This window comes from Vitis riparia, chromosome 9, assembly GCF_004353265.1.
Source record: "Vitis riparia cultivar Riparia Gloire de Montpellier isolate 1030 chromosome 9, EGFV_Vit.rip_1.0, whole genome shotgun sequence".
Lineage (NCBI taxonomy): Eukaryota > Viridiplantae > Streptophyta > Magnoliopsida > Vitales > Vitaceae > Vitis > Vitis riparia.
Genome location: NC_048439.1, coordinates 1,296,074 through 1,313,857, shown reverse-complemented (window position 1 = coordinate 1,313,857; position 17,784 = coordinate 1,296,074). Strand labels below are relative to the sequence as shown.

The 17,784-nt window shown below is 33.8% G+C and overlaps 2 protein-coding genes across 6 annotated transcripts; both read right to left on the bottom strand.

Annotated features, from left to right (window-relative positions):
• Positions 1-1,141: 1,141 nt before the first annotated feature.
• Positions 1,142-8,763, bottom strand: LOC117921411 (nuclear transcription factor Y subunit A-3-like). 5 transcript variants are annotated; one of them, XM_034839241.1, is made up of 6 exons: positions 8,598-8,763; positions 5,940-6,373; positions 4,305-4,396; positions 4,151-4,225; positions 1,941-2,111; positions 1,142-1,831 (listed from the first exon to the last, which is right to left on the bottom strand). In XM_034839241.1, the coding sequence occupies exons 2-6, from the start codon at positions 6,241-6,243 to the stop codon at positions 1,460-1,462; spliced, it is 1,014 nt and encodes a 337-aa protein (XP_034695132.1). In that variant the 5' UTR covers positions 6,244-6,373; positions 8,598-8,763; the 3' UTR covers positions 1,142-1,459. The 5 variants fall into 5 exon arrangements, with proteins under 5 accessions (XP_034695132.1, XP_034695133.1, XP_034695134.1 ...); XM_034839242.1 differs by lacking the exon at positions 8,598-8,763 and adding an exon at positions 8,182-8,532; XM_034839243.1 differs by lacking the exons at positions 5,940-6,373; positions 8,598-8,763 and adding an exon at positions 5,044-5,912.
• Positions 8,764-11,868: 3,105 nt separating this feature from the next.
• Positions 11,869-17,091, bottom strand: LOC117921640 (WD repeat domain-containing protein 83). Its single transcript, XM_034839589.1, has 8 exons — positions 16,242-17,091; positions 13,987-14,089; positions 13,683-13,790; positions 13,471-13,580; positions 13,171-13,278; positions 13,043-13,088; positions 12,657-12,788; positions 11,869-12,131 (listed from the first exon to the last, which is right to left on the bottom strand). Exons 1-8 carry the CDS (start codon positions 16,448-16,450, stop codon positions 12,048-12,050), a joined length of 900 nt encoding a protein of 299 aa, XP_034695480.1. The 5' UTR covers positions 16,451-17,091; the 3' UTR covers positions 11,869-12,047.
• Between the last annotated feature and the right edge of the window lie 693 nt (positions 17,092-17,784).

Sequence of the window (17,784 nt, the reverse complement as noted above, 5' to 3'; positions counted from 1 at the left end):
ATTCCATTTCAATTTTGTGTTTGGTAACAAGGACAGTGTCGGACTGGGACGTGGACCCGACCCGAACTGTAGGTACTAGGCTCTGATCGCAAGCGGAGTGAAAATATGAGTCAGTAAATCTGACGAACCAAGAGTAACACGTGGGGAGAGATAGACCGTTGATCATGCTGTAAAGCTGCAAGTGGCACATGATAGAGACCATAAGCAATGTAGGTTGTGGCTGTGAGGCTCACTTTGTGACAGCTGGGTGTCGGCAATGAAGTCCATTGATATGTAAATTCCAAGTCTTTCCTTTTGTTTGAACTTTTTGAATTTAATGAAAATTATTCGTAAAAGCGGGTTTGTACTCGCTAATTTAAAAATATATAAAAATTAATTAATTTTAAAAAATGTAAATTTTTTATAAATCAAATAATTATTATTTTTAAATATTCATAATATTAAATAAAATTATAAAAAAATTTAATTTATCATTTTATATTAATAAAAACAACTTACAAATAAATATATTATAATTTTTTATTATATAATATAAAGTACAAATCATTATAAAATAAATTTATAATTGAGTAATAAATAAAATTTTTTAAATTTTCTTTTTTTTTTTCAATTTTTTTTTTTTTTTTTTGTGAAGAGTGACGTCTAATAAAATTATCCTAAATTAAAAAGTATAAAATTAACATTAAAATAAAAATAGAGAGAAAAAAAAAAAAAAAAAAAAAAAAAAAAAAAAAAAAAAAAAAAAGGGAAAGGGGTACAAAGGCTTTCCAAAGCTTAATAAAAAAAAAAGGTTCTTTTCTTTTTATAACAGCAGATGTCCGAACCAGCTTACACGCACCTAGACTAAAAAAAAAAACTTTATAGGTTCCAAAAATTCAATTAAAATAGAAAGACCAAGAAAACATTGGAAAAAAGTAAAAAAAATAGACCCTTTTTTGACATTGAATATTTACACTAGCATTCCTACACCTACACCCAACAATATGAATCTTCAGTATCTTTATTTTCTTTTCCTGCAACTTTCCAACATTTCCAAACAAATTGAAGCTTTAATGTCTTTATATTATTTTCCTGCAATTTTCCAGCCTTCCAAACAGGAGCTCAAAGTGATTTTTGGGCTCTCATATCTGAAACTATATTCATAAGAAATTCTACGGTCTACATGCAACAAGATTCACATGCAGACACCAGACCAATACCCTATTCAAATCATATTGTATTAAACCACCATCTTATCCAAATTCATCTACTTTTGTATTTCCGAAGAGAAACAAAATGGAAAAAAAAAAAAGTGAAATAACAGCTAGTAACAATCTCCGTATCTTGTATTCAGCTGACAAAGCTATGAACTAATGAAGAAAACACAGCCAAGGATGACTTTCCAAGGGACACCAGCAGCCGGATCGTTCGATGGACGATGAACACAAGCTGCTGACACATCCACTGTCTGCCTCGTCTGTCACCCGAGGCCAGACCCACCTAAGTTATTGCTCCCAGAATCATTCCTTTTCATGGATCCGCCAATGTGAGGAGGGTAGGTGGAGGAGAACCTGAATTCTGGCTGCAGAAAGACGTCATCACTGTTTGAGCCGCTAGTGACATCAGAGCAGGAGGTGGTGGAAGCCCCTTCTCTGTTGTTTTCTGGCTGATGAACTTCAGACTCTGATGTAGTATTTCCATTGAAACGTGGCTGAGCTGAGCCTGCAATCAGAGCATCTGTTGAGGGAGAAGAAGGCTTGGGTTCTTGGAGCTTGGACATGTTGAGGAAGCGTCCACCAGCTCCACGAGGCCTCTTCAAGGCATGGAGATGCCTAGACTCATGGAGATAAGGCTGCACAAGTTTCAAAACAGGACCCAACAATGTATCAGTCAAAACAATCACAGTACCATCATTGGCGTGTTGCTTTGAAGCCAGAGGCCAGAGTCAAATAGGGGCAAACCTTTCTAGCTTTGACAGGGTTGGTTTGAGCTTCAAGCTTGGCGCGATGCTTCCTCCGCCTCATAATTCCATTATACTGCTTTGGATTGATGAAAATGACCTCTTCTTGTGGATTTAGTACAGGCAATGGCACTCGAGAAGGGGCCATTCCCATCATTTGAGGATGATGAATCTGTTGATGATTCATTGATAAACAAGTCATAATTGGGTAGCAGAAGAAACACATTCTTGGGTACAAAAGCACTGGAAGTGATACAGTTTAAATACTCAGGTCATGGATTGATTGAAGGACAAGAAAATCAGAATCTATATCGAAACCCACACATATATTTGAAAAAAAAAAAAATCAAGAAAACATTAAGCTGTCCATCCCTGATTCAAAAGGGTTATAAGAATAATCTCATTTTGTAATACTGAATTTGCATCTATGCCTTGGAAACTTAGACTTCATAAAGAAGTAATCTGGGGTTAAGAAATAGAAAAAAAGAAACTTTGCTGCTATAAAATATTAATTAGGATAGGTAAAGCAGAGAATCATAACAGCAAAGGAGATGCAAAGTAGAAAATCACTAAAAAAAATAAAAAAGGTATTTGTGGACAGGAAAACTTAGTAGACCTCCTTTATGACATTAAAGAATCTGTAAGGCCAGCATACCATTTGTGGCAAATTCACTACAAATTAGAAAAATGAAAAAGCATGGATATATAGGGGAGGTGCTATCGGTGGGAAGGATGGTTTCTAGACTTTGATGAGTCACACCTTTGGCTAGAGTTACTCAGCAGAGAATAAAAAGAAAGGCACACAAAGAAATCATCGTACCAAAAAGAGCATAACCAGTTTGAAGCATATGACAAATGGCAAGTCTCCATACTTGTTTACTGGATCTCTTTTACAGTTATGTGGCTAGCATTAAGGCGCATCTGCTGTATTGGGGAAAAACTAGATCATGGAAATGGTTCTAAGAACCCTTGTGCGTAGGTGTTTGTGGCACTAAAACAGTTGATATTTTTGTTTATATCAAGTTTTGAGATTCCCCAAAAAGAAAAGAAACTGGTAGCCCTTGGCAACTTACTGTCAAAGCAAACTAAGCCTAAAGAAACACAAGTTCAGGTCATTTTTTAAACAAAATCGAAAGAAGTATTTACGTGTCTAGAACTAATTAAGCACATAAAAGGCCTGTTAATTGGTCATACATGGAGATAAGATAGAAAGGAGTCCTAAAAGGTACCATTTCACTGTTAGGAACCACAACAATAAATTCTCCAACAAAGAACTTATGTAGCAACCAGAGGTTTCATATTAACCACAAGTCCATAAAGCCTTTCTTAACATTGGATCAAACAAATTGATCCCAACAAGTGGCTGATTTTCTCAAATGATGATAAATATAAAGCAGAAAGCTAATCAATGTAATATGTTGATCTTACACTAAAAAAAAATGATCCTAAAATAGACCAGAAAGGTGATCACATATAGAAAAAAATGCAGTAACTAGAGGTGAAAGCAACAGCTGCACGTTTCATAGTCATCATAAGGTGGTATTCGAGATCAAAACATAAACAACAGGCAAAGTAAATAAACTGGTAAAATCCAGATGGAATTGTATCTCAACACTGAAAAACTTTGAATTTCCTGTATTGCTCTTTGTTTTCATAGCATCAAAGGCAAGAGATGCGAATATATAGTTCCTTCCTATTTAAATTCTCGCAAAGAACTGAAGTCTACTTCCATTCATGTCCGTTACTTTCCCTTGAGGACTAAATTTCAAAAGGGGTGTAAATCGGAAGCTAATATAAATGACAAAGTGCAATACAAATTTCAATAACAACTAAAAATGAATAAGTATACATTTAGTAATGATTCAGAATAACCCAAAAATTGTCAAGTTATATAGAGGGTAAAACTGGGTCATATCATCTTAAAAAGAAAAATGAGTATAACTAGGGAAAAAAAATTCAACTTGTTGAAGAATCAAAATGAGGGGAATAAGTCTAATTCCAATCACTAATGGTCATATCGGGTCATATCATCTTAAAAAGAAAAATGAGTATAACTAGGGAAAAAAAATTCAACGTGTTGAAGAATCAAAATGAAGGGAATAAGTCTAATTCCAATTGCTAATGGTCATATAGTCCTATATATCAATGTGTAGATAGATCGATAGATAAGAACATAGACAGAATCAGGCTTATACACCATGCAGTACTTACCATAGCCTTTGTACCATAAGCAGGTGCTAGTAAGTCGCAATGGTATATCTCGGTGGCAGTGATTGGAAGGCGAGCCTGACATCGGAAAAATAAAAATCAAAATATTGACATCCAACCCCACAACCACCAAAACCATGAGTAAGAATCCACTTACAGTCAATTGGTTGCAATCAACTTGTGAGGGAGTGAAGAGATAATCCTGATTTCCGATTGATACCATGGGCTTCCCATGAGTTTCCTTGTATCCTAAGCAAGCACAAGAACATCCAAATTAGACATTCTGCAAGCCTAACAAGAAGAAAAGCACAATAAACCCATTAATTCGAGGTGCAAGTCTTGAAATACGTTTAGATAAGTCCTTTCACATCTGAGAGTCTAGTTAGAACTAACCAACACCAACTTAATTCAGCTCCACAAATTGAAGGAAACATGTAATAGAAAGGAACATGGAATGACTATTTATACCCAAAGCCAAGCATGGTAGTGGAACTATATTTTTATTAAAATGGTGTCAATCATGTTGAAACTTAAAACATTTTAATTTTTTCTTCCTTTTAAATACGGAAGCATGTCCTTCTGACATTCACAAGTTGTGGCTTGTGAGGGCAAAAAAGTTCCTAGGAGCTGTGAGCTAGCTTAGCTGTGAAGTCTCTGGGAAATACGCCAAAGACCCGGATCCACTAAATTGATCCATAAGGTTGGGTCATTGAGTGTGTGAACACATTTTTGAGTGTATGAATGTGTGTACCCGTGTGTACATGCGAAGGAGAGCTAATTCCCTTTTAGGGTGACAATTCACAACATAGGAGAAAATAGTTCTTTTAGAGGTGCTGGCCAACTAAGCTAGTAAATTATCCAGTTGGTTGCACCAAAGTCATGGGATTGAATCATACCTTTTTTCAGGGTTGGAGATAGTGACCTCCTTTTTCTTTCTTTTTTCTTTTTTTGATAAATAGATAGTGACCTCCTTATGAGCATCCTCAGGGAAATCAGGTTTGATCTTCAAGAATGGCAAGCAACAGCTAATTCAAAGCGTTATAAATATTTTTTGAGAGGTCTTAAATGTACAAATCGGCACAGAGGTGGTACACCAGTAAACACCATTAATCCATGGCCTGCTTGCCCAAGCACCATTAGGGGTGGTCCAGCAATGAAACATGGTGTTACCTTGTGTACACCATCTACTGTGAGGAGGTGAGTTCAGTGGAAGGGAAAAAATGTTCACAATTGGACTGATCTAAAGGATACTGCCACAATAAAGCCATGCTCATCCAAAAAAGAGTGGGAATTATATGACACAGACCTAAGCTAAACAGGTACTGACACCTGAATAAAAGGAACGTTAGGGACTCTTCCATATGGCAGAGGAAAACCCAAACCATATCATTGTCTACAGATATTAAATCATTGCACAACAGGTTTATCGATGTGTCATGACATGCTACACTGACACACCTGCAGGTGGACCATTACAGCCTTATCCTGCATTTAAATCTGCTCTATGACTTGGAGCACACTGTTGCAAAAGTGATATATCAAAAAGAGGCTAAAGGTAAAGCCCAAAAAAGTAGGAGAGTGACACCTTATGCTTTGTTTTAACTCCTAAAAAACATAAACAAAAACATTGCAGCATTGCCCCCAGCCCAGACCCCAAAAAAGAAGAAGAAAAAAGAACATAAACAAAAACCTAGCAGCATATCCTTTTCCACCCCTCCCCCCAAAAGAAGAAAGGGAGAGAGAGAGAGGAAATAAAAAAAAGAAGAATGTACAGAGAGAAGTACATAACTACCTAATTGTGCTGAAAATATGCTTTGCCCATGAGTGTTGTTTCCTCCCCAGTGAAGCACTCCAGGGTAAGACTGACCAGTTGACCGAGTTGAGGGTGAATCCTGATCTCGAACTTGGGAGCCCAATTCCTTGGTACTATGATAATCTATAGTTTGAGTTCCTATCTTGAGGCGTGAAAATTTGGGCAGAGATGATTGTTGAGTATTTGTTTCACTTGAAGTCCACCAATGTGGGCTACTGGCATCACATGGTGACGTTGGACGAGCTGAATTTACATGAAAATCATTCTTACACAAGCGTTGCATTCTTCCAAAGTGCTTCCTACTCTTTTTGAAGAGTCACCAAATTATGATACAAATTTACTTGAGCTTGATGGTGTCGAAAGAGATGGTCCTAGTTTGTTTTCAGCTTGAGCAAATCCAACTAAGTGTTTTTCTGCATGATGACACCAGAATTTGATTAAAGATGTCCTGTTCTGAAAGTCAATTATCAAAAGTAAATACCATACACTATTAAAAGCAATTTTACTTTTAGAGCACGCCTGGAAAGGCAAAACACCAAGAGTTGGCAGCAGTATGTCTCAATCATTGACTGAGACAGAAACAATCAGTCCATATGCAAGAACAGAGTAACCACTAAAATATAATTGATATATTGCAACAGATTTTCATTACAGGAAACACCTGTCCTCTGAAAAAAGCATGTTAAGGATGTGAAGGTTCAAAATCTTGAACATTTCCACATTAGATGAGCTCCAACACAAAACCATACTCCCCTGCTTCTGGACCGTTATGCATTATCTACAAGGTCTAGTTTAACTTATTTTTATGTGACACAACTACATTTGAAACTAACAGAACGATGCCTAAAGTGCAACTGATACCTGAAAATCTCCATACCAACAATCAGCATTGGGTACAAAGAACCATCCTAAAGAACCAGTTACTGATAGTTTCAGGAGGACAGATCAAACACATTCAAGAACTCCAAAACTTTGCTTCAAAAACATTGCCCACTAAACAAATCTGTTTACTATGCTGAATGCTGCTTCACTGCAACTTTAAAAGTTCAAATCCACCAACTTCTCCAACACAAAGAACTCCACTTCCTTCTTCATTACAATATTCTTCTCAACCAATGAAAGTGTATAGGGTGTAAGTTTTCAGGAACCTCCATTTTATAGACCACCCATAGGGGATTTAAAATTAAAAGTATCATTATAATCTTCATAGGATTTGAAATTAGTCTTGTATTTATTTAATAACCCTTAATTGAATGAATCTCGTTTTTATCTTAAACTCATTTAAAATAGAACTTTGGGAATTATGGTCATTCCTCTGCATGCCTAGTTAAAATACTGTCTTCATAAGTCCAATCACTTTTGTCAATCCCAAATTCATAAACACTACAATAAAACCTCGATAAATAAATATTCAATAAATTAATAACCTCAATTAAATAATAAAATCTTATGGACCCAATTCGGGCCAGTGTACTAAATTAATAACCTCATTAAATGCACAGGATCATAATTTATTTAAAAATCCTTTAAGGACTCGAGGAAATATAAATTAATAATTGAAAAGGTGCATAAAAATATAGCAAACAAAAATTTATAATACAGCATTAAGCTCAATTCAATCCTTTCTCGGAACCATCACATCTTTGAAACATTTTTATCTTTTAGACTATTAAGTTTTGACACCATATATCCTCCTTTTAATAGTCTTTCTATCTTCTAAAAATTAATAATCATCTCTTCTTTTTTACAATTTTTTAGGCTTTTATCGATTAACTTTTGACCACATCTATTGTTTTTTGATTTATTAATCATACATGAACGAATATAGTAGAATAGAAACATAATAATCTCTCTAAATTAATAACCCTGCTAATAATTTCTTTTGGTGTATTATTTTATTGGTGTTTTACTGTATTAGATAACTTTCCCAAGGGGAAAAACATATTGAAACTGTAAAACTAAATTTTCTGACGACCCATGGATGCACATTAAGGTGGGCTCCTAATTGGGAGATAAGGTTAAATCACTGCATATAAGTAGAAAGATATAAACAAACAGAATCATCAAAAGCATCAGCAGATACATAAACTAATAAACAGAAAAAACAAGATTCTTCATGCCAAAACCCACCAAATTTGGGTAGGATTACACACATCAGATTCAGATAAACAGCAGAAATCATCCATGAAAAACCAAATTCTAAAAAGGCTAAACAAATTACCTTAAACAAAAAAAAGGAAGGAGCATTACTATCACATAAACCCCATACCCCAGAGTAGAAACCACTTCAAATTTACAACACCCAAAAGCAATCCCAGAAGAGAAGAAAAGAAAAGAAAATTTTTGAATGCGCAAAACAACCAAAGCTCAAACACCAACAAAACATGCAGCAACAACAACAACAACTGCTCAGTTCTCACCACCCCCCACCACAACCCCACCAGGAAAAACAACAGCAATTCCACCACCTCAGCCTCCAAATGCTTACACACAAAAGAGAATCATACCCACTTGATAAAACTCAACAAACTGAATCAAAATTCCAGAATTTCAGAAAAAAAAAAAAAAAAAAAAAGCGAAGAGACAGGAGAATGAGATAAGAGACCATGCCCCTTAAAACAAGGGAAAAAAAGTCACCTTAAAGATTCGGGTTAGTCTCAAAGGAAGCACGAGTGATGGTAGTCTTGTTGGTATAAACACGAGCATGTCTCCCTTTTTCCATTCCCACACAAACTCAAACTCCCTCTCTTTTTTCTAGGCCTTTTTTGCTGAGATTTCCCTGGCTATTCTACCATTAAAACTCTCAATATCATCACAACTCCGCGACTAATCACCACCACCTTCATCATTTTTATTTTAACTTTTTTATTATATTAATAATTTATTATTTTTATTCAATTCTTTTCACCTTTTTTTATTAATTAGTATTTAATTCTCACTCACAAAGCCGACAAGTTCCTTAACTATTCACAGCCGCCCTTAATTTTCACTGTCGCGTCTTTAACCACGCCCTTTTACAGGAGCGTGTTGTGCACGCCGAGAGTGTAGCTTTGATGACTTTGAGCACGTGCTTTTGGGGGCGAGTGTGAGGTTACGTCTTCCTTATCTCTTCTAATTACCTGACTTTGCGGACCCTATGAACTACATTTAATTACTAAAACGCCCTTGATTTTTTTTAATTATTTTATCCCCGGTGTGAATTAAGAAAGTTTACGTCAAAGTAGAAAAGGAATTTTTATAGGACAAAATAGGTGAAAATATCAAAATACCCTTATAAATCTTTAAGGATATTCGACATTATACTTCCCCAATATTATACCTCCCATCACCTTTAAGGGCTCGAGATATCATTATTATTATTATTATTATTTTTAAATTTTTTCATAATAAACACTAAGACTATGTTTGATTTCTAAAAGTTTTAATGAAAAATACAAAAAAAAAATGAAATACAAAGGAAACAAAGAAAAAAAAAAAAAATATATATATATATATATAAATTAAAAGTTAATAAATTATTTTTATTTGTTACTTCAAGTTTATTTTACTTATTTTAATTCATTGATATAAGGATTAAATAATTTAAAAATATATAAATTCATAATTAGTTTTAATTATATTTTATTTTCCTTGATATTTTTCATATTACAATAAAAAAATCATTTTCTTTTATATATTTTTTTTCTTAAAACCAAACATAATCTAAATATATACATGTAAAGAAAATATAATAATATTTTTATAGTAAGTTTTATAAATAAAAAAAAAATTCAAAGACACAAGACAAAGGTAGAAAAAGATCAAAGATACAAATAAAAAGGGTATTTTAGGTATATTAAAAATATTTTTATGCATGCATTAATAGAATATATTTTTGGTGAATATGAAATGAAATGGGTGTTGAGAGTTTTAGGTGGATGGGAATATAATTTTTTTACAAATAAATGATATATAATTAATTTAAAATAATTATATTATCTTCTTATTAAAATTATTTTAATTTATTGAAAGAATTAATGAGTAATTAAAGTGTTTAAGATAATGAGAATAAAGGTTGAAACGGTTAAGATATAAATTTTATTAATAATTATAATTGTAATTATATATATAATTTTTTAAAAAATTAATTGAAAGAATTAATGAGTAATTAAAGTGTTTAAGATAATGAAAATAAAGTTTGAAACGGTTAAGATATTAATTTTATTAATAATTATAATCGTAATTATATATATAATTTTTATAATAAAAAAAAATTACAGCATATTTCAAGATGAACTTCTAAGAAAAATTGCTAGGGGCAATTCAGACTTTTACTTGGCCTTGACGGAGTCAACTTGTCCTCCTTGTGGTCATGCCCCAAGTCAAGTGAAATTGACCATTCACCAGTAAGATTTTACAGAGGGGCCCTTGCCCAAGTTAAATGACCAAAATACCCACATAACATAAAATATTTACAATCAAACTTATATTGGACTCTTTCCTTTTGCTTCCCGGTTTGGCTTTGACAAATTCTCCTATGAAGAACTAAAATATTTAAAAATAGATAAATATTTATATTATATTTCAATTTTCTTCATTTTTTTTTTCTCTTTCTTCTGTATCGAATTTATTTAAAATTAACAAATAAACTATCATCTTTAATCAACTTTAGCTAAACTCATACTCAAACTATTTCTATTTCCATTGCAATTTTTGCTTCTTCCCCTCCACTTCAGAGATAAGAATGGCTACTCAACAAGCAAAAATGACAAAAATAATGTCATTAATAAAATGAGTTTAAAATTAAAAAGATACATTTTACCAAACAAAAACCAAAAATTTATGTTTTAAATAATAATTAATAAAAAACCCATGTGGACTTTGTGTCGGTTTGAGGATGTATGACTCATGTTTGATAATTTTTAAGGTCATGATATATTTTAATTAAAAACCATAGTCAACTGCTTGGTACTGCCACTCAAATTTGTGCTTCTTGCACTCCTCTTCATGAATAAGAAAGCAACAAAAATTATTGCAATAATATATTGACCTTCATATTAAAGAACATGCATTTTACCAACCAAAAATCATAATTAAAGAAAAACCCATGTGGGGCTCTCATCTATGTTGATGATTTTTAATTTGAATTTGGTATTTAAATCATAGAAAATTCAAGCCTAATCTCGAGAACTAATCTAATCAAATAATTAGCTCGAATATTTTGAATGCATGCTGCTGTTTATGCTTTTTATTTTGGATGGTCGAGGTTGAATCCTCGTATGTTAGCAGCTAAAATCTGTCTCAATGCCACAAACATCCTAACATTACAAATTTATAAATTATAAAATAAATAAACAACTCAAAACTTAGTCGAAATGTTAATGATTAGGTTAGAATAATCCACTATCCACTCGATAATTAAAAAGAAAAAAACCAACTATAATCAACTCGAGGTTGATAAAGTTCAAGATGAACCGATCTATTTTTCATGGGTTTGGATTAAATTTTTATCAATTTTATATTTACCTTAATTAATATATTTAATAATCATGCTAATTCAATTAATTATAACTATTAACATATTTAACTCATATTTGATTTATTTAAATTTGATTTTAAATAAATAGATTAATTGAATGGTAAAAATGTCAATTTAGGAGGTTGATTATATGGACTCATACAAGACTCAATTCAATCAGCTTCTGAAATGAAACTTGATTATTAAATAAGTTTATGTTTTGTTCACTCAATCATTTTCATATTGTATTTGGGTTGACTTATTTGATCAAATGTCTGAACTTTGACATGATATAAACCCACCCACTAACACAAATTGTCACCTCTAATTGAAACCTCCACATCCTACCTCAACTACTTCACCTAAGTCGGACCTTTAGGGGTTCTAGGACACCGTCAAAGGGAATTCAGCTATTGAGAAGTGTTTTAACTATAAATGCATGCAAATTACAAGGGTTTTTTTTATAGTTTTTTTATCAACATAAGCCAAAAAATTTGAATGGTTTCATTCATAAATTCAAAGAAGGAAATAGGTTTCAGCATCTGGAAAAGGAAGACCTTTGGGTAATGAGTTGGTGGCAATGGAGCTTTTCATGTCTTCCAGACTCGGATGGTACCGTCGACAGAGGCAGTGATCATGCAGTCGTCCTTGGGGTGGTAACTAACGCTCGTTACCTGCCAAACGAATTCACGAAAACTTGTTATTTTTTATTCTGATATTTTCCAGAAAATGAGAGGAAAAATGAAGCCAAGGCCAGAACTCCTAGTCACCCAACCCAGAAATCAACACACATTGTACTTGACCATTTTCCCTTTGGACAATGTATGCAACTTGCTGCATTTTAGAGTACTTTTACTACAAGTGGTTATAGGGCAATCCTATAAAGAATAACACCAACCCCACCCTCCAATTCCCCCATCTTGCATGAGAAGTGGAGTCCGTAAAGGAAGTCAGATATCAAAGCTTAAGACACAGCCAGAGGGTATGAGCGGAACACAACATTCATAAAAAAAGGAAGTCAATTACTAGGGATCTGCATTGTTTTATGTCGGAGTAACTAGTTTATTAAACACGCACAGGCCTTGCAAAATTCAGAAGCCTTCAGGAGAAGCTAAACTCCACTGATAAATATGAATCAGTACAAGTAAAAGGTATAACATGATACTAGGTAATGCAGTGCTTAAAGAAGAATATTTTACCACTGAGGCATGAGCTCTGAAGCTTGACACCACAGATGCATCAACCAGATCCCAGAAGAAGATGAAGCCATCCTCAGACCCACTAGTTACATGGGCATCAGTGTTCGTAAGGCAGCAATCCATTTTGTAAGACTGATAAGAAGCACGCCAAAAAGGGAAAAAGATCGCATAAATAATTAATACTCAATTTAAACTTTCCTTATGCGTTTGATATGAATGGCTTGAGAGACAAAAGTAGGTTATGGCATAATAGAAAGGTAAGGGCAAGAATGACCTGAACCATTACTTTAATTATTACAAAGAAAGATCAAATTTGACATTGAGGAAAATTAAAAAATTAAAAGGCACCATTACAAAGAGTTGGTACCAGGAATATGCATGCTAACCTTGCAAGTGTGACCTTTATATTCCTGCAATAGTTCTCCAGTAGACCTGTGATTAGAAAGAAGCATTAAAACAACCAGCGCCAAACAAAATGCGTACAATAAGTATGCATGAAAGTATAAAAAATTACCTATCCAGAAGGCGTAGTGTGGAATCTAGGCAACTGGCTAATATGCAGTTGGCATCATTTGACATTGAGATACAGTTGACAGGTTGCCCCAAGTCATCAGAAAGTTCTCTATTTGATATGAAAAAGTGTTTCAGATGTTATTTCCATTTTGTAGAGAGGAAAGTATAAAGCACCTCCAATGAAGAGTCTCTTCGAAACATTAATAAATAAATAATAAATAAATAAATAAAGAAAAAAGAAAATCTCTAAATGCAAGAAAGATTTTGAACTTTGTGATTCTGTCACTACAACACAACATACCTACCAATACGAATGTCAAATGTCCGAACAGTTCCGTCTACACTTCCCGCAATAATTTCACTTTTGGTTAAACAAACAGACATTACACTGTCTGAAAATGTGTCAATGATCTGCATGATAAGCAAACTTTAGGGAAATAATTCAGTATAAAAAGATAAAGGTTGATTACAAAAAGTTTCTCAAAAATTTATTAAAAAAAGGACAAAATTAACCTGAATAGGCTCAGTGCTATGAGATCTACAGTCCCAAGCACGCAGAGAACGATCGTAGCCTGCTGATACTACCACAGATGCATATTCATTAAACTTTACAGCATTCACCTGGAAAAGGAAATGTTAGCAAAATGTTAGAAAAAGAGTTAAAAAATGGTGGAGGGTCCTTCTACCCAAAAATTGAACCAAACGATGGAGACGAAACAACTATCTTACATAATTTTCCACAAGCACCTACGCAAAATGGAATCATTTAAAAAACAGAGTGATGGGAAAAACCTTTAGTAAATGCAAACAAGCATACCTCACTATCGTGACCTCGAAATTTTCTAATCACACGGCCAGTTGATACATCCCAATAAAATAATTGTCGGTCGCCACCACAAGAACAGAGCTTGGAGTTGTCCCTGCAATACAACCAGACATCAGTGATTGCAAATAGGGTTAAACCATGTTCAATGGACTGCAGTACAAGTATCAGGTACTGGTGTGGACCTAAGTGTCAGATTGGCTTAATTCTCAAATCTTAGGACACAAGGACATGACTAAATAATCAAATTTACCTGTCCCCTCACTTTATCCCTCATGCAAATTGAAGGGCATAACCATGCCAAAATATTCAACATGAATCTAAGGTTACAAATAACAAAATATGAATTTTTGTTGAACATACATTTTTTTTTATTTAGATAGGTAAAGAAAATTTCATATATAAAAAGAGACGCCAAAAAGGCGACTCAAGGTATACAATACCAATACACCCACCTTCAATAAGGCCAAAAAGAACCTAGATGGCCCAAAAAACATTCTTAATTAGAGCCAACTAATCAATAAAATTAACTATAGTTAGAGGGCAATCAACTATAAACAACTTAGCCTCAAACCAAAACAAAAGAGTATTTCAGTCTCTGTATTGACAACATATCATCTTTGAATGTCAATCTATTTCTCGTCTTCCAAACCGTCCAAAAAATGTGAAAAGGAGCAACTCTCCATACCTTCTTGCGCTTTTTGCCCACAAAAGATTAGGAGAGTCTCTCTAACTGAAGAAGGCAACACCCAAGACACCCCAAATAAAGTAAAGAGTAAATCCCATAAAACCCTTGTTTTTGAACAATGTAGGAGAAGATGGTCTATGGTCTCCTCTTTCTCAAGACACATAAAGTATATATTTTCCAATGCCCGTCTTCTTTTCTGGACATATCCAAGGTTAAGGCTTTGCCCCACGTAGCCTCCCATGCAAAGAAACTAATCTTGGGCTGCACATTCACATTCCAAATGCAGCTAGAAGGAAACAAAGACGGACAGCCCGCTTCTAGGGCAAAGTAGAGAGACTTGACAGAGAATTTTTGTTGAACATACATGTTGGATTCAAATCTTACTAGCAGGCATATCAGACACATATCCCATACCCAATCAGATACAAGTATCTCACATGCCTTGAAATGTCTATATAACATAGGATTAAAAGATAACCACACTCACTTGACTTTCATTTGACGTTGAATTGGGATATACATACATATTTATGCACACATTCAAGAGATGGTAATGCTATATGCATATTATATACAGCATAAGGTTCGTACCTCTATTGTGAATTATCAAGCCATATGACTACTTATCCCTATAGCTACTTAGAAACTAAAACAGCTAGATCTGAAGATATCTTTAAATAGACAGTGGAGCTTGAGAAATGAGACTTGCCAAAATAGACTCGAGTAAGGAAAACACCTCAAGGCACCTCAGAAAATCTCTTAAGACTACATTTCGGAGTGTTTTTATTAGAAGTGATATCTTTAGAAAGTGTTTTGGGGGGGAATCTCCTACAAGTGCTTCTCCAGGAAGCATTACAAGTAATGTTTCAACTTTTTAAAAATGATTTCTAAATTTTGTCAAATACATAATTTTTCTTCAAAAGCACACTATTTATGCTAGAAGTGTTTTTTAAAAGCACTGTGAAATGAACTCTAAATCCCCTGAGGCTGAATAGGATCCTCTTAATTCTGACACCTTTGGGTCCAATCTCTCATTGCCATCTCAAGAGGGCAACAGATTAAACTATAAGTCATCACAAATGGCAGTGTAAGGCTTTGGTTCTGAGGTAGCATAAGATCACTGGTGATAAAATCACAAGAAAGGTAGTTTAAGATACTAGGTACTACCTAAGCATTGGAAATTTCTCCTTCTAAACACATATTACACTTTTCCAAGCCAAGACATCGGGATTTAGCTGCATTGTCTCCAAGACTTCACATAACTATTCGTCAAAACCCTATGCCGCAACACGAATCCATGATCATATTCAACCACAAATGCAAACTTTCAAAACTTCAAAACATTAAAGTAGCCAAATGTGGACATAAAACACATCTTTTCCCGCTCAATTACTATAAATATTCAACTACAAATCACTATAAATATCTACGCACTCAATGATAGATACGCCTATAACACCAGCAACAAGATCTCGAAAATTGTTCAAATTCTTCAATCAAACCTTTGTCTCAGTGAAATCGTAACCTAATAGAAAGAGATACAGAGGAGTGTGTTACTTACGGAGCGACGTGAACATCACGAACCTCGCGGCCATGCGATTTGTAGGTTTTGATGTGGATTCCACGGTGAGGGTTCCAGAGGCGGATGGTGCGGTCTTTGCCGCAGCTCAGGCAATAGTTTCCGTCACCGTTAAAACGAGCGGCGAGGACTGCTCCCTCGTGCCCTCGCAGCACGTTGGCCTCCTTCTTCGGCAGACCAGCGATGCCCATCTCTTCTCGAAAGTAACGGAGAAAGCTAGGGGATTTCAATTTTCCGACGAGCCAAATAGTTTGCAAGAAAATTACAAAGAATATCAGAGACCGACGGGCAAATAATTATAAGATTGCGCGCGGCTTGCTCCAAAAAAAGAGGAAAAAAAATATTTATTTGCACACATGGGTCAAAATAAGTAGCTAATTATAAAAATGACATCCCTTCTAATTTTGTTGAGAAAAATAAATCTCTTTGGACATTTTTTCCCCTTCTTATTTTGTTTGGCCCCAAAATCATATCTTCCTATTCATTTCATCCTCTAACATATTTATCTCTTTAATTTAACTTTTCTTTCTCGCTAAGGATTCATTTGAACTAAGTTCAATTCATAAAGAACTTAACTAAGATTAAATTCTCGATCATAATAGTAACCTTTAAGTATACTATAGTTGAGTTTCATTTACAAATAATTTAACTAGTTCGTGTTTCATTTACAAAGAACTCAATTCGAACTTAGTAGCTGAACAATCAACTACTCAATGATTCTTACTTTGTGTTTTTTCTTCTTTTTTTTTTCCTTTTTCTACTATTGATCATGGGTGATCACAATGGCCCTAGTCTCTAGATTCCTTTTTCAATTTTGTTTTGCTTTGTATTAAAAAAAATACATATCATAGAAGAAAAGGAAGGGAAAGAGAAGGGAATACGATTCATCAACACAATTCAAATCCAATATTCTTTTCACAAGTTTGAATTAAATATAATTAGGTTTAGGTCAAATTCATGTCAATATGCATAACCTATATAATTAATAAGTAGTTTTTTAGTTAATCTATATAATAGGAATTTTATCTGAATCGACCCATTTAATAATTACATTGATTAACTTATTATAATTTTAAACTATTTAACTTATATTTCACTCATTTTGAATTTATTTTTAAATAAATTAATCGAGACATTGATCATATAGACTTATACAAAACCTAATTAAATAGAATGACTTAATTATTAAATGAGTTACATTTGTTATTTATTTAATAATTAGATAGTATTTAGGTTTATGTTTTTATTAGTGTAAAGTTTGGGTAATATTACTATCAATAATCATGCCTTTGCGCTGCTTCTAACTTAAGTCTTACATGAAACGTATTCCAAACCAACCCTTTAACAATTAAACATTCATAAGTGCCATCATATTGTCCTCGTATTGTTTGTTTCAAAAGAGGAATTTGTCTCATAAAATTTTCTACCATGTTTTTTCTATATGTTATCCAATGTCGCTTCATTTCTAAACGTATCCCCCAGCGGCAAGGGCATACGGAAAGCGACAATTTGAGGCATTTCAGGG